The sequence below is a fragment of the Xenopus laevis genome, chromosome 4L (genome assembly GCF_017654675.1).
Source record: "Xenopus laevis strain J_2021 chromosome 4L, Xenopus_laevis_v10.1, whole genome shotgun sequence".
Taxonomy (NCBI): domain Eukaryota; kingdom Metazoa; phylum Chordata; class Amphibia; order Anura; family Pipidae; genus Xenopus; species Xenopus laevis.
Genome location: NC_054377.1, coordinates 121,779,201 through 121,805,001, shown reverse-complemented (window position 1 = coordinate 121,805,001; position 25,801 = coordinate 121,779,201). Strand labels below are relative to the sequence as shown.

The following is a 25,801-nucleotide window of genomic DNA, read 5'->3' as shown; positions in this document are numbered from 1 at the left end:
AATCACTGGTAATACTTGGAGTGCTTGACTATAATGAGTCAATGTATCTCTTATACAGCGACACACTATGTTGCATAATGACTTTGAGTATTTTATACCCCTGATATCTCATGACTGGAGATGGTCAACTACTACATTGTATAATGGTGTTGAAAATGCACAAAAACACAGTCTGGAATGGTGATTCTTATCTCACTAAAAGTTCATTGCGTTTAGGCTGCAAAACATTCTTTTAGAGATATATAACTAGGTATGTAAGATACTTGGAATCATTATAAAGCACAGCTGCAGTCAGTTTTTTGAAGTGAAAAACATTAAAACATTTTCACCCCCAAGCAAGCAAGGTTGCTTTAAAGACAGACTGAATCCTTTGTAAATCATAGCCTCAAAATCCAATATATGTGTTTTAACAACTCATTTCAATACACCAGTAAGGGAGTAATAAGCTCTATGGAAAGTCTTTTTCATTATGATGCTAAAATGCATTAATAAGTTGGGCGTTTAAGACCAGATTTTAAAGACCAGAAAATTAATTTGGGTTATCCAATTTGCTTTCTATGATTTTAGCATTGCCATGGCCCTCTCGGTGTCATACTTATAGAACATTTTTTTTTTCAAATATGAATCAAGGTGTTTAGATTTCTAAGGACAATGCAGACAGTAAAGGAAAAAAATAAATAAAATAAAAAACAAACAAACAAACAATCAAAAACATAAAACAATACCTGGTATTGTTTTGAGGAGGTTTTACAAAGGGTAAGCACTGCCTGTAATGCTACTGGATCTGTGTATCAGACTCATTCTTATGGTTGTTCTTAAACTTCCCATTGATCTATGTTAGCTAGAAATAGCATTTTGTTCACAACTGTCAGCTGGATGCAGGCATTTCGGTAATTTGGCGACAAGGAACATTCGGAGCTGTGAGCCTCCATCCCCACATAACAGTGAGAATCGTAAGAACATTAATACTGTGGACAGTGTTGTCCCATGTGTTTAAGAAATACTAGAGGTTTGGGCATTTTCCAAGTTCAAGTTAAAGATCCTAAAATGAACTGGCTAAATTGTGACTATAAAAATACTTTTTGAATTTATTTAGCACTTTTTAAATGGGTTATTTCAGTTTCTAAGCCCTATCTAAAAAAGGCCAGATATGGGGCCTAAATAAGAAGCAAAAATGTTTATTTCACAGACAAAGCTTGATACACAGATCCTTCTGACTTGACCATACTGCTTTAACGTTCTGACCCTCTGTTCTCTTTTATCCCCCTGTTTTTCTCTTCCATCCTTTTTCATACTGGGGTGGTCCTGCGGTTGGCTGTGTTGTCCTTGTTATCTTTGGGTATACAGTTATGAACTTGGAGGAAGCTGTTATCCGAGTTATAAGTGGCAGTGGGGGTCCCAGCCGACTTAAGGGTGTCGCGGGTCAGCGTGTACATGGAAATTTCAGTGGATGGGAGAGTATTGAAGCCCTTGAGCCCAACAGGAGAGGCATCACGGGAGTGTGATGGCTCCGTTGATCGTGAACTGGAGCGACTGCGCCTCTGATAGCGGTAACGATAACTTGGGATGCGTGTGATTGCAGAGGACTGGAGGTAGTCCGTGGCCCGTGCAGTGGCCCTCAGCTGTTTGTGTCGGTCAATAAACATGTGGACTGCTAAAACCCCCACCATTTCTGCAATAATGAAGGAGAGAGCCCCAAAGTAGAAGGACCATCCATATGAGTAGCTGTTTTTCTTTGAGTCACTCTTGGAAGGGTCACCAGCATTGGCTGATATGTAGACAATGATCCCAATGATGTTACTCAAGCCTGTGGTCATTGAACAGGAAAGGGAAATAATGAGTATAGAAAATATTGGAATACTATCCAAAAAAGAGGCTGAAGGTAAAGCAAAATTTAAGTAGGAAAAATACATAAGACAAAGGACACATTGATAACAGTATAAAGAAGACCCAGAAAAAGAAAAAGAAAGAACAGAGATTAATGGAAGTATTTTTGAGCTGTTGAAACAATAAAAGACAATAGGCTTTTATAATTTAAATATAAGATTAATTATAATTATATATTATAATGGCAATAAAAATCTAAAACATTAAGCAAGAAAGGGCAATGCTGGAATCTGTCACAAACCACCAAAGGTGGATAAAGCAAGAATGGCAAAGACAGACACCATCTAAAGCAAGAAATGTTGGCCTGATCATGGCATATGTTTGAGCTACGTGAAAGAACAAGTTCAGAGCCATAAATTCTCCATGTAAATAAGTGTTGCTTATTATAGGTGAATAATGCTAGAGAATAGAAAAAATAGATTCACACTTACAGGACACTTGTTTGCAAGTTGAATTAAATTGCCATGATGAGAGTTACATACATAGCCTTAAACCACCCTATTCCACCCTACACAACCCTTCCCCTCCAGGCGTCACCCTGTTACCTGCAGATACAAAGAAGATGCCAGCACTCAGTATGATGTTATGTCGGGTCTTGTAGAATTCACTGGCTGCAATGCAAAGCCCTCCCATAAAGAGCAGGATAACGCTGAGAATTGGAAATATACTGGAAGCCCTCACAGCCCCTGAGGGAAGAGAGTGAAAAAAATATTCTTACCTGATATATATATATATAGCTGGAGACTTCAAATACAACATTATTTTGTGTTCTAGCCCTTTCAGTTCTATCACCCGTCTTGCATACCAGCATAAAGTTCTACTTGAAAAACTTCATATATTACAGGATGTCAGGGCATATTTATAAATAGTATAAATAGTTTATAAAAACTCCCATCAATGTTTGAAGATAGCCTTCATGATGTTTACGTTTTTTTGGTGGCTTTCACTCGAAAACTTGATCAATTTGAGCGTTTCGAGGTTTTCCCCCGAAAAACTGATTTCAGTTTTTTACATTCATAAATCAGAACCATTCAAGTTGTGAGTTCATTTGAGTCCATTCAAGGTCTAATAAAGCTCACACAGCTTCGACCTTTGATAAATAACCCCGTAAGTGTAAAAACCACAAAAATTCAACTACAAAAAAAAAAGTAAAAGCAGTTGAGGTGCAATGGAAGTCAAAGTGATCAGCGCTGATCCTATTGGACTTGTAAATTTTTACATTCGGATCTTTTAATAACTTTTATGCCATTCATGATCTTAGAGAAAAAGAGTTTAATCATGGTTTAAATAAGCTCTAATACCACTAAAATTCAACCTCTAATAAATGGGTCTCCCCAAGTAGTTTTTTAACTCTTTGAAGTTTTTCTGCGAAGTACTTTGCTTCTTCAAAGAGGCAATAATCTCAAACAAAAAAAAAATCTGACACTGGCTCCTGTACTGTATAAGCTGGGGAGCAGGACGCGCAGCCGGGCCCCCCGCCCCCCCTCCGTACGCCTGGAACTGCCCGGAATAAGCGGCGCCCGGTAGTTACGCCACTGACCTTTTTATAGTTCCACAAGTAAACAATGAATTTCATATTTTATTTTTGTGCCCTCTTAAATGCTGTTTTCAGCATCAATTTGCTTTCTTTTACCTCCCCATTTCCTTCCTTACATCTGAGTTAAGCCACATAGGGTTGGCGCTTAATGCTTTTCTGCTTTCTTCGTAAGGCAGTTTGTTAAAAATGTCAGTTTAATATCATTTTATCGGACACACATTTTTATTCTGTGTTTTTATCTGAGAAAACATTGCCCACATTCTACTCGCTGAAGTAACGATATTACAGTGGTAAAATTTGATTTGCTGAGGTTTAATGTCTTTGTTGACCCAGTGTAAATTAAATGAGGCAAAATCCCGTTTACGCGCAAGTTCTATTACCCACGTGAAACAGTTACTGAGGCTCTTCCTCTTCGTTTACACAAGGGGGGTCTATAATGAGCTCCTACAATTAACTTGTCTGTCACCTTCCAATCTGTGAAAGTTCTATTCATATGATCTCAGCCTTATCTCTTATCCCGACTACAAATTTTCTCTTTATATTGTGCTTCAAATCACGCTTGACATACAGACACACCACTTCCCTTTCTCTATATCTGAGAAGGACTTGTTTTCTGCCGCTCTTGTTTATTTTCTTATCTCCTTCATTAGGCTGTTTTGGTGACACATGAGAACAAAGGGATTTCAGACTTAATGAGACTGAGCTAGAAAACAAGTCTGAGCTGAAAAGTAGCTGTAGGACAGTAAAGTGCCAAAAAATCAGTGCAATTAACCATGTTTTTTTTGCCTACAATTCAACAGTCCGTCCCTTATTTCAATCTGAACTAGCCACAATCTGGTACAAAACTGTATGCTTAATTGTCTGCCATGCTTAGTAAACTGTGTGCAAAGGGCTCAACCAGCACTTTGAGGGAAGGGTAGCACATGGGGAAGATATAGGTGATTCCACTAGCACAATATGAAAACCCTATAGGCAAAATTCACAGACCTAATCCTGTATTTATCACCTGGTCAAGGCAGATTACACTGCTCGGTTGTGCCAGCGTATGCCCCTCATACATCAAAGTAGGTGCAACTGGTAAGTGATTGCACCAAGATATTACAAAGGGGTGCAAGTGGAAGCAAGTGCATTATGTCTGACTTTTTCATAGGTGCAATTCTAGGCACATTATATGATCTTAAATAAGCTCTTTGACTTTTGCAACATTAAGAGGCCCATTTATCAAAGGTCGAATTTCGAATTTATGTGAGTTTTTAAAATTCGAATATAGTCACAGTTCGACTCGGAGGTTATTTAAGAAAAAATTGAATGTTTAATATTTGATCGAATGGTTCCGACCCGAAAATTCGAATTGTATTCGATTCGTATGAATTAAACTTTTCTCCCGAAAAAAAAAAACCTCGGGTGTCAGGAAGGCTAGTAACATCTCCAAATGGCTCAACGGACCTCTGCTATTGACTTGTACATGAACTTGGCAGGTTTTAGGTGGCGAATATTCAAATTAGAACTGTTTCCATGGTCGAGGTGTGGTCAATCTCACATTCAAGTTTACATTCGACTTCATTGTAAATTATACATTCTGTTTAATATGTCATTGTATTAATCTTCTTATTCTGCATACTATTTGTTATCATATCGATTTTTATGGTTTATTGTGAAAACCAAATAAAATATTTCAAATCAAGTTTACATTCGAATAGGGGAATTAAAATTTGAATGTGTGAATTTTGAAATTCAAATTTGAATTTGCATTTACCATTTGAACCTTGATAAATCTACCCTAAATAAACACATTGATCCTTGACTACCCTTTTTTACCAAGTCTTGTACATTGCTTTCAGGTAAAAGCAATCCCTTTCTATTTTGATGACAGTAAATTTACTCAGTAAATAAAACCTGTGCCCTACTGATCTTGAATATTTTTTCCTTATTTTTCCCAGAAATGGCATGCAACCCCAGTAGAGGACTATTTCTTTCTTTTTAACTGCTGGCTGCCTCTAAAATATTATTTGGCCAGTGCGCTATAGCTTCCTGTCAATGAAACCCACCTGGATTTATATTTATAGTTATAGGTATGAACTCCAAAGGCTCATGGAACATATAAACAAGCTCGGCTATGATTTGGTAGGTACCATTAGAGAACAGAAAGGGTAAGGCTCCTGCAGGTTAGTGCAGCAGACTGTAAATACTGACACATTGATGACATGCAGGACTGATGCACTAGGCATATAAGAAGTGAGGAGTACTAAAGAAAAGCACAAATATATTTATAAGAAAAGTTATGTAGAGATACACAGAGCCAAAAACCAAAGCGGCTTTGTTGAGATCACTTTTCTGGGGAAAATAAAACTACATACAAAAAACAATAAAGGTAAATTATTTAAAAAAAATTATGAAAAAATAATCAGATGAGCAGCCGTTTTATTTACTGAATCCTGTGTAACCCTACATGCTAAACAGCATAGAATCTATAGGCCAGATGTATGTCCGCATTTGCAGTTGTGGTCTCTAATACTAGGTTGACCTGCAGCCATCAATAAAGACTACAAACTCCTCCTTTTCTCACTTGCTAAGAATGTGCTATGACCAAGGGAATGCCAATTGCAACATTTATTAGACAACACTGATTTTCAGTAAAGTCACAGTAAAGTTTCCCTTATAGCAATAGCCTTGGAGTAAAAAAATTGTTACTGAGATATGGTTATATTTGGGGATATTTCCTACTTTTCCAAGTAAAATTACTTTAGCTCAAAAGACAGAAGATGAACATAAAGAAACTAGCAAATATGTGCCTGTGTACCAAACCACCACAAATCCAGCTTCAGCTTTACCTCATTCCTGGTAAAGTGCAACCAAATCAAGCTTCTCACCTTGCTTCATAGCAAAAATGGGATTTAAGTTGTCTATTTATAAAGCATCAGTAGAAATTATTATTGTACTATACGACATTGATGCACATCAAAGGAAAATGTAAATGTTGGCATCAATGGGAGTTGGAAGGGAAGTGAATGTAAAGTAAAAAATGTCACTGAAGTAATAAGATTTAATTGTTAATCTCAGATTTGACAGATGTATTATCAGGGGGTCGGAAAATGTCGATGTTTCTTTTTTTTTTCATTTTGCCAAACATAAAGTTCTTCATCCTCCTGCAGGAAATAATGGGATTTGGTGAGGTTTTGGCTGGCTGGGACTTTTCAGTAATATTTTGTAGAAGAGGAAGATAAGTTCTTTATGTATAGGGTGGAAAAAATAAAAATTGGGCAATGTAGAACTTTAGCAAAATTGTATGAGAATGAATTAAAGTGAGACAAAAGTTGCATTTACTAAGTACAGTGTTGGGCTCAAAGTGTAAATTGCCATGTTTTTCACGCTACTCGCCCTGAATTGCCGCAGGTGTTTGTACTTGTGACCTGGTTGTACCCCTATTTATACAGTGTTGCCTATTCTCAGCAGTGCCATACTCATAAGAGACAGGTGGGGGTGGCACATAGACATCCTCCTCCGGACTCCTACCCGTCCCCTAACTTGCACATCATTCTGATGAAACCCTCTACCTACAGCCTTTTCCTATATTTTTTTGTGTGTGTAGGCAGTCAGTAATTTTGTATTTCATACATGCCACTTGAATGATCAAAGCGCTGGTGTGCGATGCATTGCTGGGAACTCGGCTAATGAAGACTAAAGAAACGTATTTGCCAAATAAGGATACATTGATCAATAACATATTGTAGAGAAAGAAGGGCTGTACTTACGAAGGAAATATTCAGCAGTATCTGCTTCATAATCTGCATCCTCTGGAAAGTGATCGATCTGTTTGCACATGCCTTTAAAATTACCTAAAGGGGATAAAGAAAAGACCTTTATTTTCCATACATCTTCTTACTGAACAAGCACCAACAACATCCTATTGTTACTCCTCCGAATACATACTGTATCAACCATTAGTTTTACATGAATGTGCTTCTTGTTCGTCACCAATTTATGTCTGCCTAGAAGGGAACGATTACTGAGACGCAGTATGTGGAGCCTAGCAGTTTTTCTGAGCTCATTTCCATGAAACTACAACTACATTGGAGCTGCCACTTACCTGCTTGTCTTGTGTTACCCACAGCCCCAGCACTACCTTGCCCACATACTGTACAGGGAAACTATCTAGTGTGTCTAGGGTGACTTTAACGCACTCATAATACTCATATTAGTGGGCAAAATGGCCCACTATCAAAGTATAAACCACAAAGGGGTGTTAACATTTTTGTATCAAATACACTGATGTTTTTGACTGCATCTCCTTTCAACCCACTGATTTTATTATCTAATTGGTAGCTTCTATTGGTGTGCATGATGGATATGGGGTATGCTTAAAGGAGAAGGAAAGGTTAAAACTATTAAGCCTTATCAGAAAGGTCCAAAATATACCAGAAACCCTCGAAGTAATGCTGCTCTGAGTCCTCTGTCAAAAGAAACACTGCATTTCTTTCCTTCTATTGTGTACACATGGGTAGGGGTGATCCGTGGGCCGCTGCCGCCTGAGGTAATGAGCGCGTACTGTGCTTTCTGCTGAATTTCCAGTTTAAAAAACGGAAATTCTGCTCTTAAAGTTACAGGAGGCGGCTTTTTGCCACCCCTTGTAACTGCCCGTTCCCTGCCGCCTGAGGCAAGGTCCTCACAGTCCTGCACATGGGCTTCTGTATCAGACTTCCTGCCGTCAGCTTAAACCTCCTTGCCCTGGGACTGAGCATGCTCAGTTTGCTCCTGTCCATTTGCTGTCCATTTATTGATAATATCTATCTATATATCTATCTATCTATCTATCTATCTATATATATATATATATATATATATATATATATATATATATATATATAATAACAAGACAGTACAGGACTCATGGAAAGAGCTGATGACTGCAGCTAAGGCAGTGGTACAGATGGACTTGTGTGAAGAATCTAATAACTACCATTGACATTAGACCAGTGTTTCAGATTTTGTGCCTCTAACAATAGAGCTACGACATATGCAAATCAAATCGGGAAGCAATGCAACTGCAAGTTTCTATCCAAAAAATTAAAAATCACCAAGCACTTTTGTTACAGCCCATCAATAAAGGACACTACCTTAGGGCAATGGAATTTTATAGAAGTTTTCCCACCATAAATGACTGTAAGTCAAGTCAAAACTTCTTCTAAATGTTGAAAGAGATACATTTGAGAATTTGATTTATTTGCAGAATCCAAAGAGTGGGAGAAAGGGCAAAAACAAAAATATCGTCCATTCATACTGTTAATGAAAAAGTAAAGTCACAAATGCTATAGATTATTCTTAATTAAAAGAACAAGGCAGAGACATTTCAGTACAGTTATTACACTTGTGAATTGCTAATGTTTTGATGTGTTTTGACGAATTGAGGATCCCTAGACTTAGAGTAGCACCCCAGGGCACACTGAATCTCAGGGCAATAGGGAGAGAGCAAGCAAGGAAAACTTTGAAAAGGGAGATGCTGAATACAGCTAATGGGCACAGATTATTACTGTCATTGTCTTCTGTATCTTTGCATCGTTTTAGTAAATCCAGTGCATAAAGTACAACACATATATTTAATGATTTTCAGGCTTTAGATACGGCTTTAGATACCCTTTAAATACTTGTGTATATTGACTACTACATACAAACGCCATTCCTGTCCAACACAATGGACCACTGGGCCTCTATTTTTAAAGCAACCCCAGATGCTTTTTGAATAGCACAATAGTTATGTCGAATAGTATTTATTAGTAGACATGGCTTTCTATTCATGTCCCCTGAAAAAGTGAAAATGAGCACAAAGAACTGTATATCTATCTATCTATCTATCTATCTATCTATCTATCTATCTATCTATCTATCTATCTATCTATCTATGATGAACCAGCAATTACCAAGTGAAGCAGGCGCCAGTCAGCTATGGCCCCCCTCCCCAATCACTGTGCTCTTCTGATTTTAGTTGGCTGGGGCCCACCACTCTGACGGACTGCCTACTACAAAACTTTTTATCAATAAGAGATGATGGCAAATAAATAAGAGTGTGATTCTAGGGGCCCACAAAGTCCGGGCCCACCAAGTTTTTTCCCGGTACACCGGCAGGCCAGTCCAACCCTCTATCTATCTATCTATCTATCTAGCTATCTATCTATCTATCTATCTATCTATCTATCTATCTCTATCATCTATCTATCTATCTATTATCTATGTATCTATCTATGTATCTATCTATCTATCTATCTATCTATTATCTATCTATCTATCTATCTATCTATTATCTATCTATCATATATCTATCTATCGATCTATCTATCTATCTATCATCTATCTATCTATTATCTATCTATCTATCTATCTATCTATCTATCTATCTATCTATCTATCTATCATCTATCTATCTATCTATCTATCTATCTATCCATCTATCTATCTATCATCTATCTATCTATCTATCTATCTATCTATCTATCTATCTATCTATCTATCTATCTATCTATCTAGTTGTTTAATATAGACCTTCTAATAAATACAGTTCACATGTTCACATATTCCTGAGTAAATGAAGTCAAATCCTAATTCCCAGGCTTCCCAGATAGCTACAGTCCTAGACACACACGTTACTTATAGTCAGTGATACAGAACACAATCACATCTGACCCAAACACACAAAGAGAGGATGCTGTTATGGAGTGTTATTGAAACTTTAAGATGTTTGGTGAGATAGTCAGACAAATTGCTCTTAACCTTATGTGGCCACCACCATGCTGGGCCAAATGGGGATCTGATTTTTCAGTTCCTGGCCCAATGATTGAAGTGTAATGGGGCTTGTGGAGACCCCGTGAGCAAGGACTATGTGTGCTGCCATTGGGCAGTTGTAGGTTTCATCACCGCAGTTATTGCTTCTACCCGTTTAGCAATGAAAGTAGCCTATACCTTTGACATCATTAAAGAGTTTGGTTTGAGCGCCACTGAAAAAAAATATTTAAAAAAAAATAAAATTATGCTGTAGGTTGGGAAAGGGTGGGATGGAACATTACCATACCTGTGTAATTCCAAAATGTTCTATGTGCCTGGGTGTCATGATCATGGGTGCTCAACTTCATGGAAATATTTTTTCGAGGGTGACTTTCTGGAATCATTAAATCAGTGTAGCTGCATCTGTCAGGGGAAGTTACATTGGCCCCTAAACTAAAATGTTCACTTTATTACTGTGTGCTGCTTCCTGGAAGGATAAATGCCTCTCATTGGAAAGACCTTGTAACACTGCAACCTTCTGTTGGCCGGAACATGTCGTGCTTTTAGCCCGCTCAACCTCAGAACAGAGCGTCTAACTCAAGACGGATCTGTGAAGTTCTCTCTCATGCAAATTTCCTTTCATTATTTTGTGGCTGATGAATAGATTGTTCCATGTGTACGTACGGCAGTGATGACCCATCTGCAGCTGTACAGCTGCTGTTGTTAAAGTACAACTCTCATCATCCGCAGTCAAGCGCTCATCAATGCCTATTGTGAATTTTTACGTGTGCTAAATGCCTGGAATTGTGGCGCGCATTGTTGTGCGAGTTGTCGTGGGCAAAGCACCTGCACTAGGAAATCCATACGGCACTTTAATTTGAATTCCCCAAGCGTGCGCATAATCAGTCACATTGCAATAATGGCTTGGGCATAATCCTCGGATTCACAAAGTATGAAGAGTACAAATGTGCCGAAAGCTGTAGAACACAACTTGCTTCTTTATATTCTGTGATTTTTTATTCAACTAAAGTATATGCACTCAGTTTACTAAAGAAATAGAGATCTGCGGCCTTTGTATTTCAAAGCACAAACTATTAGTCATAAAAGGATAAGCAGAACTGAGATCCAAAAGCCCCATGGTCATTGGCCAAAGACTAGTGCCCCAATACATGCAGGGGCATATTATACTTGCCCGATATAGTAGACATCCCTACCTTCTTACTTATGTTACTGATTGGACGACGGGGGAATAAGGACAGCAATGCTAGAGTAGAGAGGTACCATGGACAGCTTTTTGCCACCTTTAAGAAAAATGAGTTGTCAGAATCTCTTCCCTTTTGGTGGTCATTTGTGTTGAAGAGTATATTTAGGAAAGGTTAAATTAAGAAACTATAAGGATGCTATTTAGAATTACCTATAGGAATAAAAGTTCTTAATTTGTCGACCAGAAAGATTTCGCTAAGGTGTCACCTAATTAGATGCCCTACATACAGCAATTATTTCATATCTCAAGATTTGTTGCTCTCAATTGAAACAATGGAAGCCTGCTTGGAGTTCTGTATTTAATGCTTGCCCGCTTTGCTGGAAATCCAACAAGAGTCATCCGATTAACTGAACAGTTAAAATAAGGCTTTAGGATAGTGATCCCCAACCAGTGGCTCTTGAGCAACATGTTGCTCTCCAACCCCTTGGATGTTGCTCCTATTGGCTTATTTTTGAATTCCTGGCTGGGAGGCAAGTTTTGGATGCATTAAAAACCAGGCGTACTGTCAAACAGAGTCTCCTGTAGGCTGCCAGTCCACATAGGGACAAATATCCAAACACAGTCCTTACTTGGCACCCCAGGGACTTTTTCATACTTGTGTAAGCCATAGCCCTGGGACCTGTATATCCAGCTCTACCACTAGGCACAAAACATTAAAATGCCATGTACAAAGCACTTCCAAAGGGTCTGATAATGACAATGTACCATTTGAACTTATTAATGCAAATACGGCTCCAGGCACAAAGTGAATCCGGCAGAGATGCCACAAAGCCTCATTTTCTACATATGAACATGGGTTTGTGTCTAATTCTGCAAACCACAATTCAGACTCAAGCAGTCTTATCACATGATGACTGTTGATTTTGCTAAACTTGGTTGGATATGACTTCAACATTGTATATATACTGTATGATAACAAGATAGTACCGGCCTCATGGAAAGAGTTGATGACTGCAGCTAAGTTGGTGGCACAGATGGACTTGTGTATTAGTTACCATTGACATTAGACCATTGGTCAGGACATTGTTTCAGATTTCTTGTCACTAACATTAGAGCTATGACGTATGGAAATCCAATTGGGAAGCAATGAAAAGTAACTATTGGGGATACGAAGCACTTGTGTTACAGCCCTTTACTGAAGGGAACTGCTGAAAGCCTTAGGGAGCTTTAAGGCAATATCATTTTATAACATCCCCCCCCCCCAATATATTACTGCATGTGAAGAATAGCAGTAACATTTACACCATTTGTACACTAAAGCTCGTAGAGTAGGGATCCCTTTGCCCATGGGGCACTATATAGTAGGTGTAATTATAATGGAATTCGAGGTACAAGAAATACAGTGTGGTTGCAAATTATGCCCATTTCTCCTAATGAAGGACACAGTGGTGTAACTAGATGTTACTGGTTGTTGTCCTGTTTTACCAATATGTTGATATTGCTCTTTATTTGGGACACATGGGGCTCCCTATACCTCCTGGGCCCCTCTACAGCTGCTGGGTCTGCTTTCTCTGTAGTAACGCCCCTAGAAGGACCAATAGGCAGCAGAGTACAAAGTTGTGTGGAAGTCCTCACATCATATGTGATTTGGGTGGACAAGGGACACACAAAAGATGTTATATACTCCTTTCCATGTGCCAACAAATTACTTGCAAATGATTGTAAACCACTTTAGCCCCCACATTGCACACACACCATCACTGTGCACTGTGGGAAGAAATTTGTGAAGAGAAGGGTGCCCAATCTGTGAATAAATCATCTCATTCACAAATAGCTCTTATTAACACTGCATCATCCTACACCTCGGTGTTAAATCGGCTCAAATAATGGACTTATTTCTCTGCTTAAATATATTCATACTGTGGCACGCTGGTCGAGTAATTATAATAACAGGAGCAACTTGTAGATTCTGGCACAAGTAGTGGGTTCTGTGAAAATATTGGAGGAAAACACAATTATTCCTGCACTCAGCTAGAAATACCACTATAATTTGCTTTCATTCATCCTAAACATTCACTGCTTTGTTTGTGCTGTGTGTGTGTCTTTGTGTTCTCTATGTTCTTCATAAACCAGGTCACCAAACCTTAATATTTTCCTGCTAAATTGTGCAGACTGTGTATAATGGGGAGGAATAAGCATAACATATTTGTATGGCAAATGTCTGTAAGACTAGGGGGAATACGTATATGGTTGTTTTGACTGCATATAAATCTGTTGAAAACTATAAGTGGCTGTTTCTGTCTGACGATTCACTCTTCAGACATCATCCCTCTTGTCTAACTCCATTCCTCTAGTTGAACTCTCATTGGACTACAACTGGCTAAAGACTGAGATGTTCTGAAAGTTGAAGTTCAATGGCAGCTGGAGGCCTACACATTGTCCATTCAGATCAGTAACGAAACTAATAGCAATATAGTCCTTTTGCTTTCATATTAAGCTCACTGCTGACTCTCTTTATACAAATTTACCCCATAAAGTTTATATCCATCCATTTCCCTATCCTGCTCACCTGTTGCCCACTCCCCTAGGCCCCCAGACGTTGTTTGCTGCAAGGGTTTCAGTACAAAGCAGTGCTGCATTGCAGATGTTAGGTGACCTCAGTCCTCACCCACTCATCCTAAGGGGCTTGTTAGTGTGTTTGATCCCCAGCCCTATGTATGAATGGATAACAGCTCAGGCTTTCAAATCAATAATTACAATAATTGTAGCTGCTATTAGAGTAATTTCTGAGGGTGTGATTAATTGCTTAGCGGCTTAGAGTCTCGGTCACAGTTCCTTGGCATCCCACTGGTGACTGCAGCAGGAACGTTTAGTAATACATAGAATTTAGCAGCGGGGCTGTCTGGGGGCGCTTCCATTGCTGCAGCGGAGGATTGACAAGATGAGAGAGATCATGCAAGAGCAAGAAGAAAGGGAAAGCAATAGGAGGAAGGAAAGAAATTGGAGGTTCAGGGGAAAAGCAACTACAACCCCTAGAGGGGAAATGGCAGTCAGGCATATTAGAATCAAGGTCCAGTGCAGTAGTCCAGGGAACTGCAGGCAATTAGGGACCATAACATAAAAGAAACAAAAACATATCCAACTCCCAAGCTGAACTATAACTTACCAACAGCTGAATAGTACAACAACAGCTGGAGGGCTGCAACATCCCTGATATAGATACAGAAAACATCATATGACTGTTCCAAATAGCATAATATTTAGTGTGCACTAGTTCTTTACGTTATAGGCCAAAGCTGCCTCATGAGGCTGTTACCCAGGGCCAAATGCTCTCTCTGTCTTACCCTAAAACAAAGGGAAGTAAAAAGGACTGAGAAACATACAGCAAGTCTAGCAGCCACATGGAATAACACAGAAATAAAGGGGTACTAGAATAATCTGTGACTAGTTGTGCTATTAATGCCAAGTGCTGACTAAAAAGCTTGACCTAAGCTCAAGATCACTAGTGAATTTTCGCTAGGCACAAATGAACCCTAGCGCATGTTCGCTGAAGTACCACTAGCAAAAAGTCGCCAGCATTCGGAGCCCCGGAAGAAACTCTGCATATTAGTGAATTGGCGAAGTCTGAGTGCATTTGCACTGGGGGCGAAACGTACGCTAGCCAAGATTCGCCGCTTGGTAAATTTGCCCAATAGCCTCTTGACTAGACACAGCAGGACTCCTTTAGCAGAAAGTTGATATGAGATGGCATTGGTGGAAAGAAATAAAAAGGCTGGACAAATATTATTCAATACAAGTTCAGGAATTTCAACTTACACAGTAGCATCATATGAAGTGCAAGAAGGTTTTAGCTGTCCCTACATGGGCCAACGTGCGAGATATAGAACTGTAGAACATGCAGAATAATGCAGCCAAACTGCCAGGGATCAGTAGCTTGCATGGCCGGATCATTGGGAGGGCAGGGAGTGTAGGACTGTAGAGTTCCAGACGGATTAATGATCCCAGACATGAACTACATTAAATATAGAAATCAAGAATCAATGCCTTGCTTATGATATGGCGGTAACTGATACCTTTGCAATAGAATAACAGAGACATAATTCTGACCAGAGGCCACAATACATTTCTCGGCCCATGTGGCTGAGTCAGCATTATTGAGCTAGTGATCAACTAATGCCTAATATCTGAGAGTTAGACCTAAAGGTAAGAGGCCACCTTTAAATTATGTTTTAGTATGATGTAGAGAGTGATATTGTCAGCTAATGTGCAATTGGTTTTCCTTTATTATTACTTGTGAATTTTGAGTCATTTAACTTTTTAATCAGCAGCTCTCCAATTTGCAGTTTCAGCAATCCAGTTGCTACGGTCCAAATTAGCCTAGCAACCATGCACTAATATTAACAAGAGACTGGGATATGAGTAAAAGAGGACCTGAATAGAAATATGAGTAATAAAAAGCAATAACTATAAATGTGTAGCCTTACAGAGCATTTGTTTTTGGATGGGGTCAGTGACCCCCATTTGAAAGCTGGAAGAAGACGGCTAATAAAAACAAGTATAAAAAAAGAACTGAAAAGTTGCTTTGAATGAGCAATTCTCTAACATACTAAAAGTTAACTTTAAGGTGAACCATCTCTTTAGGCTAAGGCCACACTAGGCGATAGCGCCGCGATTTGACTCGCGGCGACTTTTCGCCGCGACTTTTAAGCTGCAATCGCTGGGGAAACTTTTGCGCTGGCGTTTATGGGGAATCGCGTAAAATCGCCAGCGTAAAAACACACGCGGCGATCTTTTTTCTATTGTCGCTCGAAATCGCCTAGCGAGGCAATTTCGAGCGACAGTAGAGAAAAGATCGCCGCGTGTGTTTTTACGCTGGCGATTTTACGCGATTCCCCATAGACGCCAGCGCAAAAGTTTCCCCAGCGATTGCTTAAAAGTCGCGACGAAAAGTCGCCGCGAAAAGTCGCCGCGAGTCAAATCGCGGCGCTATCGCCTAGTGTGGCCTTAGCCTTAATGTGCTTCAAGGATAAAATTTGATATCTTTATTTTTTCACCTTCATATAGGGTCTGTTCACCAGTTAATCAAGAATTATATTATTGGTCTTTTTCAAGAAATCTTAGTGGCACAAGGCTGCAGTGGAATTATACTGTACAAAAGCATTGCAGGGTTAGGCAAGAGGGAACATCTGTAATCCTGCCGGCTAGAACTACAACACCCCTTATAAATAGCAAAAATATATAGCTATTATTACAGAGTGTAATTGCATCTAATGAAGTATCTTTCAGCGATGGAATTACCCGGCTCTTATTAAGCTCTACAAAATGTGGGTAGAGGGACTCATTAACAAAGGAGGCATACAGGTTAATGTGAAAGAAACTTTGCCCAAGTTTAGTTACCATAGCAATCAGATACAGTATATGTATTCCAACAGCCGGCTAGTAAATGATACCTGCTGATTGGTTGCTATGGGTTATTAGAACAGTACCATCCTGTTCATTACATAATCCCAATAGTGTATGAGCTGCTTCCCTTTTGTAGACTCATTTCTAAATCTGTTTTCTGATACTGGTGCAGACTTTGCACAGAGCACTCTACTGTGATACTATAATCTACAATTACTATAGATATTGGTATATGTAGCTTATCTATGTGAGTTGTATAGATGTAGTTATGCACAAGTGCATATATATATATATATATATATATATATATATATATATATATATATATATATATATATCCTTTTATCCAGAATGCTTGAGACATGGGCTTTTCCGGATAAAGGATCTTTCTGTAATTTAGATCTTCCTACCTTAAGTCTACTAGAAAATCATGTAAACATTAAATAACCCCAATAGGCTGGTTTTGCTTCCAATAAGGATTAATTATATCTTAGTTTGGATCAAGTACAAGATTTGGTTTTACTATTACAGAGAAAAAGAAAATCATTTTTAAAAATGTGAATTATTTGGATTAAATGGAGTCTATGGGCGATTCCGTAATTCAGAGCTTTCTGGATAACGGGTTTCTGGATATTGGATTCCATACCTGTATATATATATATAAACTGTCTGATTTGGGTGGCATATTGAATTTAAGAACATGAAATGCCCTTATAAACACACTGGGTGACTTATGTTTTTTTTTTTTACATTACAACGAAAGTGAGGGCTGAACGTGGCAACAAATACGGCAAAATAATAAGCTTGTGTTTGTGCATTCATTTATTTATAACGTGCTCCACTTTTGGTAAGAAGGGGCATATTTATCAATTTATCATAAGGTAATTCTCCACAGAGTTCTCACAAAAATACTACAAGAAACTTTACAACTTAACTTGGGTTTTGTAGTAATTCATAGAAGCAAGGAGAGTCGTGCACAAGGCTAAGTAGCAATAACAGCAAATAAATTATTAATAATCCATGTTGGTCCTCCCACCCAATTCATTAACTTGTTATGCATTAAAACAAATATTTGAGATATAAATCAACTTATAAAGTAAAGCAGCCAGGCAAGAGATGTATACAGATCCAAAACTAATTCTATCTGTTGTAAAAGCAATTCATGTTCACACAGCTGCATGCTCCCCTCTCTCATACTGCATTCAAATGAATACTCTCTTCTCGTATGCTGCATTCAGCTGCATGTTCCCGTCTCATACTGCATTCAATGGCATGCTCCCCTCTCTCGTACTGTATTCAGTTGCATGTTCCCCCTCTCATACTGCATTCAACAGCATGCTCCCCTCTCTCCTACTTCATTCAACTGCATGCTCGCCTGTCTCATACTGCATTCAACTACATGCCCCCCTCTGCATTCAACAGCATGCTTCCCTGTCACATACTGCATTAAGTGGCATGCTCCCCTGTTTGATACTGCATTCAACAGCATGCTCCTGCTCTCATACTGCATTCAACTGCATGCTCCCTGCATTCAACTGCATGCCCCTCTCATACTGCATTCAACAGCATGCTAACCTGTCTCATACTGCATTAATTGGCATGCTCCCCTCTCTCATACTGTGTTCAACTGCATACTCCCCTGTCTCACACTGCATACAACTGCATGCTCCCCTCTCTCATACTGCATACAACTGCATGCTCCCTGCATTCAACTGCATGTCCCTCTCATACTGTATTCAACAGCATGCTACCCTGTCTTATACTGCATTAAATGGCATGCTCCTTTTACTCATACTGCATTCAACGACATGCTCCCCTCTCTCATACCGCATTTACCTGCATGCTCCCCTCTCTCATACTGCATATAACTGCATGCTCCCCTCTCTCATACTGCATTCAAAGACATGCTCCCCTCTCTCATACTGCATTTAACTGCATGCTCCCCTCTCTCATACTGCATTTGACTGCATGCTCCCTGCATTCAACTGCATGCCCCCTCTCATACTGTATTCAACAGCATGCTACCCTGTCTCATACTGCATTAAATGGCATGCTCCCCTTGCTCATACTGCATTCAACAACATGCTCCCCTCTCTCATACTGCATTTAACAGCATGCTCCCCTCTCTCACACTGCATTTAACAGCATGCTCCCCTCTCTCACACTGCATATAACTGGATGCACCCATCTCTCATGCTGCATTCAACGACAAGCTCCCCTCTCTCATACGGCATTTAACAGCATGCTCCCCTCTCTCACACTGCATATAACTGGATGCACCCCTCTCTCATGCTGCATTCAACGGCATGCTCCCCTCTCTCATACTGCATTTGAGTGCATGCTCCCTGCATTCAACTGCATGCCCCCTCTCATATTGTATTCAACAGCATGCTACCCTGTCTTATACTGCATTAAATGGCATGCTCCCCTTGCTCATACTGCATTCAACAACATGCACCCCTCTCTCATACTGCATTTTACTGCATGCTCCCTTCTTTCATACTGCATATAACTGCATGCTCCCCTCTCTCATACTGCATTCAAAGACATGCTCTCCTCTCTCACACTGCATTTAACTGCATGCTCCCCTCTCTCATACTGCATATAATTGCATGCTCCCCTCTCATACTGCATTCAAAGACATGCTCCCCTCTCTCATACTGCATTTAACTGCATGTGCCCCTCTCTCAAACTCAGGCCCGGACTGGCAATCTGTGGGTTCTGGCAAATGCCAGAAGGGCTGCTATAAGGTGCCATAGAAAGTGTTTAGTGGGCTGGTGGGGGCTGTTTGGGCCTCTGTGTGGGCTGTTTGGGCCTCTGTGTATCTGAATTGCCAGGGCCTATTTTAATTCTCAGTCCGGACCTGCTCAAACTGCATTCAACTGCATGCTCCCCCCTCTCATACTGCATGCCCCCTCATACTACATTCTACTGCATGCTCCCCTGTCTGGATTTTGTTGTTACTGGTCCTTTCATATTTGAAATTATCAATTTTTCTTATATTGACTGAATTATTGTTGCATGAGAGACACTGCAGAATTAGGATTTTTTTTCTGTCTTAAGCTGTTGATGCATTCTGCTTCCTTAATGTTTTTAGTTTGGAACTAAATTGATTTTGGATCTCATAATTCTATACTATGTTGCTCTGCATCTGTACCATAGTTGTGATTAGACATTGTGTTCCGCTGAGAGCTCCGAGTGTTATTAGTATGTGGCTATTGCAAGTCATTGCTCCTGCTCACTTCTGCAATTGATGTGGAATGTGGACAACTGCGCCTTTGCCCAGTTGATGGAAGATGAACTGTGGAAGTGATGACAGACAATAAATGAAGAACTGGTGGGCAGTTTGATGAATGAGTGTGGGAACTGTAATTAAGATTATTATTAACATGTATATTTAGAGTGCCATCATATTGCGCAGAGCTGTAAAATAAATCTGTTTATAAAAAGAAATCACATGAGTTGCATACATAGAACAAAAGAGCTTACAATCTAAAAGGGAAGGGAATGAGACATATAAACTAAGGCTCAGCTTACAACTACATGTGTATTTATCAACTTGTGTAATAAATGCAAAGCTTAGTTCAAATTCTGCTGTAAAAACTGGAGGAAAGTTGCACTGTTTTATTTCATTTCTTCTCTGCCTGTCCCTTTGGGCTGGAGTAAAATTATGGAGAAGATTAAATTACACTTTATGAAATTACAAACCATGACAAATCATACCACTGTTTACTCAATTCCACTGATTTTAATGGTTTATGCCAGCTCTGGGGTGGTGTAAAATGGTGCAGATGAAAATATACACCGTCCTTCAAGGGGTTATTAATAATGTAGAGCGTGATATTCAAGACAATTTGCAATTGATTTTCATTTATTATTATTTATGGTTTTTCAGTTATTTATCTTTTTATTCAGCAGCTCTCCAGTTTGCAATTTCAGCGGTCTGGTTGCTAGGGTTCAAATTACCCTAGCAACCATGTGTTGATTTGAATAAGAGACTGGAATATGGATAGGAGACATCCTGAATAGAAAGATGAGCAATAAAAAGTAGAAATAACAATGAATTATAGAGCATTTCTTTTTAGATGGGGTCAGTAACCCCCATTTGAAAGCTGGAAAGAGTCAAAAGAAGAAGGCAAATAATACCAAAACCATAAAAAGAAAAAAGGAAGGCCAGTTAAAAAGTTGCTTAGAATTAGCCATTTTATAACATACGAAAAGTTAATTTAAAGGTGAACCACCCCTTTTATATCATCACTGTTAATTTGGCCTATACAGCCCGAACAAAGGCTGCCACAATGGTCAGAACATCTTCACCTGCCACCAGCCATTATTCTCTTTCACATGTCCTACTATTATTGTTGATATAGATATGAAGATATGAAGCAGTTCACAAGTCACTGGGCAGGGCACCTTTATAGTGATTAGAGTCAAAATAAGCCATCGAATAAGAGAGCAAGGCATTTGTTATCCTGTTATTAATTGCTCACTTATTAAATGCAATATACAGCATGCCCTTTTCAACTCTGATTTTGGCAAGATTATAAGTGGGCTGTATGAGTAGAAATATGTTTTAAATGGGTCAATGTGCCAAAGTTTTGGGAATGAGATAAGCATTCAGTTATTAAACTATATGCATAGCTCCCAACATGCAATACTAAAAATCAGGAAATTAGGCAATGCCCCAGATCTGCCCTGGCCATACCCACTTCCACCCAGATACATAGTAATGTGACCAATACCCTGCCTGCTCACCCTATACCATGCAGGGCTGTCCTGCCAATACTAAGATATTTAGTGGGTATGTATATGTATTCACCTTCCAATTTCTTGCAGAAAATTCTGTGCTTTTTTTTTGTAAAGCTCTGCAGTGATCCTGCTCATGTAGGGGAGGGGGCACCACATCTAGGATTCAACCAAATCCCAGCACTTTAACAGTACTCAGAGTGCCTTGAATCTTTTCTTTGAATCTGAATTTCCATCCCTAAAGTCATGGCACCCCAAAGCGATGGACAACTGACAGCAAGAACTTTGTTTTTTAAATAATACATCTTTTTTAGATTTCCCTTACATTTAAATATAAAAATAATAGGGGTTGAGTTTGGTTTGAGAAACCCATTTTTGTGAAGGGTTTGGCTGAATCGTGGATGGATTTGGACCATTGCTTTCTAACTTTCATGATGGAAAAGTACTGTATAGTTATATGCACATGCACCCAGTACAGAGAGTGGAGAAATCAACCCATTTTATTTACATGCCTAATTGACTTCATGACCTAGTTTGAGTTTATGTTATGGATCAGATAAAAAGGAAGGTGACATGGGAACAGGGAAAAACTCTTCCAGGACTAGTTTTAGTGTAGGGCAGAGTGAGCACTTTCCTTGGTTCCTTGGTGGAGAAGACATAGTAGATCCATATAGCAATATATTAAGGATGGCCATCAGGCATGTCCAACTTGCAGCCATCTAGCTGTTGTTTAATGTGGACCTGTCACCCAGACATAACAATCTGTATAATAAAAGTCCTTTTCAAATTAAATACGAAATACAATTATTTTTTTTATTAAAGCATTCATAGCTGTAAACTCATTTAAAAACATCAGCTGTCAATCAAATATGTCCTGCCCCTCCTCTATGCCTAGGCATAGAGGCCTAGGCAAGCAATTACTTTCACTTTCATTCAGCACTTCCTAGATGTCACTGCTCTCCACACACCCCCCCAGTCCTCTTAACCATTTAATTGTGTAGCCAGGGCATGGGGATGGACATCAGGTCCCCCATTCTGGTGCACAAACAAGATTCTGAGATGATGCAAGTTTTTCCTTAATAACAGTGTTCACAAAATGGCTCCTTCCTGTTGCTATAATTATGAATTCCCAGACTGATGGAAACAAGATTCAAATAATTTATACAATGTTAATTTTGCTTGACTAAAATAGGATTTGGAATTATTTTTTTGGGTGATGGGTCCCCTTTAAGTGCAACTGCCATCCCACTAACAGCCAAAGCCTTGCAGGTTCCATATCCCTGTCAACCTGTACACCTAGAAGGTTTGAAATATATGAGATTATATCTCAGCTTTTAAGATTTAGCATCCCAGGACCAAAGCTCTTTATTAGTCCACAGGGTAACATATTTGGTGCTGAATCAGGGTGTACAGTGAAAGTGTACACATTTTTATTGCCGCAAGACTAATGTATCAATCAGCAAGAAATCAATGGAACCACCACTCCCTCTGCACAATCAGCTGTAGCAAGGGAAGGCATGGGGGTGGGTGGGGGTGAGATTCCCAGTTGAAGGCTCCTACCAAGTAATATGCCAGTGCCAAAAGGACTCCATAATAAAAGGATATCCCTCCGAACCAACTCTATTGGGATAAAATTAAAAAATACTACTGCGACCCCAGCTGTCATGTCTGCAAGGGAGAATTCGTGATTTTTAACATTAACGTTCTTTTAAACAAGTCAATAAAATCAAAAGAAAGAGGAGGCAGATGTGGGAGAACACAGGCAGATGTGGATGAGTAGGGATTTTAATAATGATTCATGGCTGCTTGTATACAGACTAGTCTGCTGCAATCCAAATTCTGCTGACAGTGAGAATCCCATGCCCATGAGAGCCTGACAAGAGCCAGTGATCTACATGCTGTAGTATATAGTGTTGGGGGATGTGTTGCATTGGAAGAGCCTCGTACTGATTTATTATTTGCTGCTCTGGAGAGACACCCTTAACACGATGACCCAATTTTGGCCTATTCTAGTAATTGGTACTCGGGAGGTCATCCTACATTGGGATCCCAGCATTCGGTTCACCTTTTGGACCATCAGATAGATACAGGGCGTGACAATTAGTCAGCCTTATATGCTGCAGGAGACCTCCCTTAATAATACAAAGTCTTCATGGTGCTGGACATTAAAAGATTGAATAAAGATGAAATATAAACTGACCACTGCTTCTCTCAACATCAGTTTGCAGGCAAGGTGACAGATGGATGTGCTTAAAAATATTCCAGAAGACTCAGTGAGACTGCCTGCACTGCAACAGAGCCCCGTGCACTTGCTGAGCTTTCCATATGGCTCAGTGAACCCAGCAAGGCTCTGCCAAATGCATTTGGGAGTGAGCGACGCTGCCATGACCTGTTCAAGTTACTCGTTCCTTTGGGGCAGTCTATTGCTTTGTAAAGCTAAGCATCCCCCTGTGACAGGAGATACAACCTGCCAACACAAGGGAACCCTTTCTAAAATAATTCAGCCAGACCTGGCAATGTTCCGGCATGAGGGAACCCTATCTTAGATGCAGACTCTGTACTGCATGAACCAGTTTTAATATTCTGCTGACATAAAGGAACCGTGCCTGTGCACTGGACGAGCCAGTCCTGTTACTAATTATCTGTTGGCTTGAGGAAACTCTGCTTATTCAGCATTACATTACATTAGCCAGTGCTGATAAATAGGGGCCACAAGGTCACACAAAATAGATACTCCCCTCCCCATTTGGGCTTGTTCTGATAACCTCCAAGTATGACATCATCACGTACAACTCGGGCTCATCCCTGGGCCTGTTCTGATATCATCGAAGCATTTGGTCTTTTAAATCACTTTGAAACTTGGTAATACCTGTGCTGGTTCCAATAAACAGTGGGCATGAGGTCACTACATTAGATCCAAACCCAACACCGACTCTGGTAACCTTAATATTACCCAGGCATGATGTCATCTTCTGTTATATAAAACCTCAGTGCAGGTATGAGGTCACTCACATTAGATCCAAACCCAGGCTGATAATAATCTGACATTGCTACCTTAGATTTCAACTCATCGATGTCTGTGCATGTCCTCCCATTACGGGCGCATGAAGTCACTGAACATTTTATACATATAACACCTTGTGGGTTTGTTTCTGATACTCTATTGATGGTCACCCAACCCACAGACTAATGCCACTGTCCTGATAATCTTTACACAGATATCAATATCTTATCAATAATAAATGTATCGGGATATCAGCCTGTTCCTGATGTGGGTTGTACTGGTGTTATGCCTTTATTAGATGCAAACACAGTGCTACAGAAGCTTCTCTAGATTATCTACACTGGAGAAATTACATTAGGATAAATGGAAATAGAGCTATTTCTGATCCTTCTTTGATAATCGTCAGACATGAGATTTCCCTGTGTTATTTACAAACTCAGCAGTATCTATTCTTGTCCTGATAATCTGCTGCCATGGGGGTCAACATTCATTACATACAAACCTAAACTCAGTTTAAACTGGCCCTGGTACAATCACAGAGTCACCCTATATCACAGCACTAAATTGCAAAGTGACTCTAAATGTGTAAAGGTATGGGACTATAGTTTATATAAACAAGCTGCTGTGTAGCCATGGGGGCAGCCATTCAAGCTCAGGATACACAGTAGATAACTTCTAAAGAATCCCATTGTATACTACAGAGCTTATCTGTTATCTGCTGTGTATCCTGTGCCTTTCCTCCCTTTTCAGTTTTGAATGGCTGCCCCCATTGCTACACAGCAGCTTGTTTATATAAACTATAGTAGAGTTTCTGAATCAAACACATCAGTTTTACCAGAACAGCATGACAGTACATTGTATTTTAAAGACTTTAATTTTTTGGTGTTACTGTTCCTTTAAGTCTGTTTAAAAATATATTAAACCTTAAATAACCCTAATCGGATGGTTTTGCCTCCAATAAGGATTAATTATACCTTAGCTAGGATAAAGTACAAGTTACTGTTTCATTATTACAGAGAAAAAATAAATAAAAATGTAAAATTCGAGTTATTTGCTTACAATGGACTCTATGGGAGATGACCTTCCTGTAATTCAGAGCTTTCTGTATAACGTGTTTCCAGATAGTGGATTCCATACCTGTAATACTAATCTACAGTTGTTGTGTTACTCTAAATTATATTCAGTTTTAGGTGTCTTTATAAAGGTCCTGATAATCTGCAGTAGTAGCTTTCAGTGTTATTTGGTTCACCCTAAGCTTGTTACAAGG

At 39.4% G+C, this 25,801-nt stretch overlaps 1 protein-coding gene across 1 annotated transcript in view; it reads right to left on the bottom strand.

Annotated features, from left to right (window-relative positions):
• Window positions 1-1,162: 1,162 nt before the first annotated feature.
• The window catches only part of LOC108714564 (voltage-dependent calcium channel gamma-2 subunit), a 52,674-nt gene continuing 28,035 nt past the window's right edge, over window positions 1,163-25,801 (bottom strand). The window contains exons 2-4 of the mRNA XM_018258906.2: window positions 7,177-7,260; window positions 2,433-2,573; window positions 1,163-1,807 (exon numbers count right to left, since the gene is read on the bottom strand). Of these exons, the coding sequence (XP_018114395.2) occupies window positions 1,290-1,807; window positions 2,433-2,573; window positions 7,177-7,260 (743 nt within the window). The 3' untranslated portion in view covers window positions 1,163-1,289. The remainder of the gene's footprint in view (window positions 1,808-2,432; window positions 2,574-7,176; window positions 7,261-25,801) is intronic.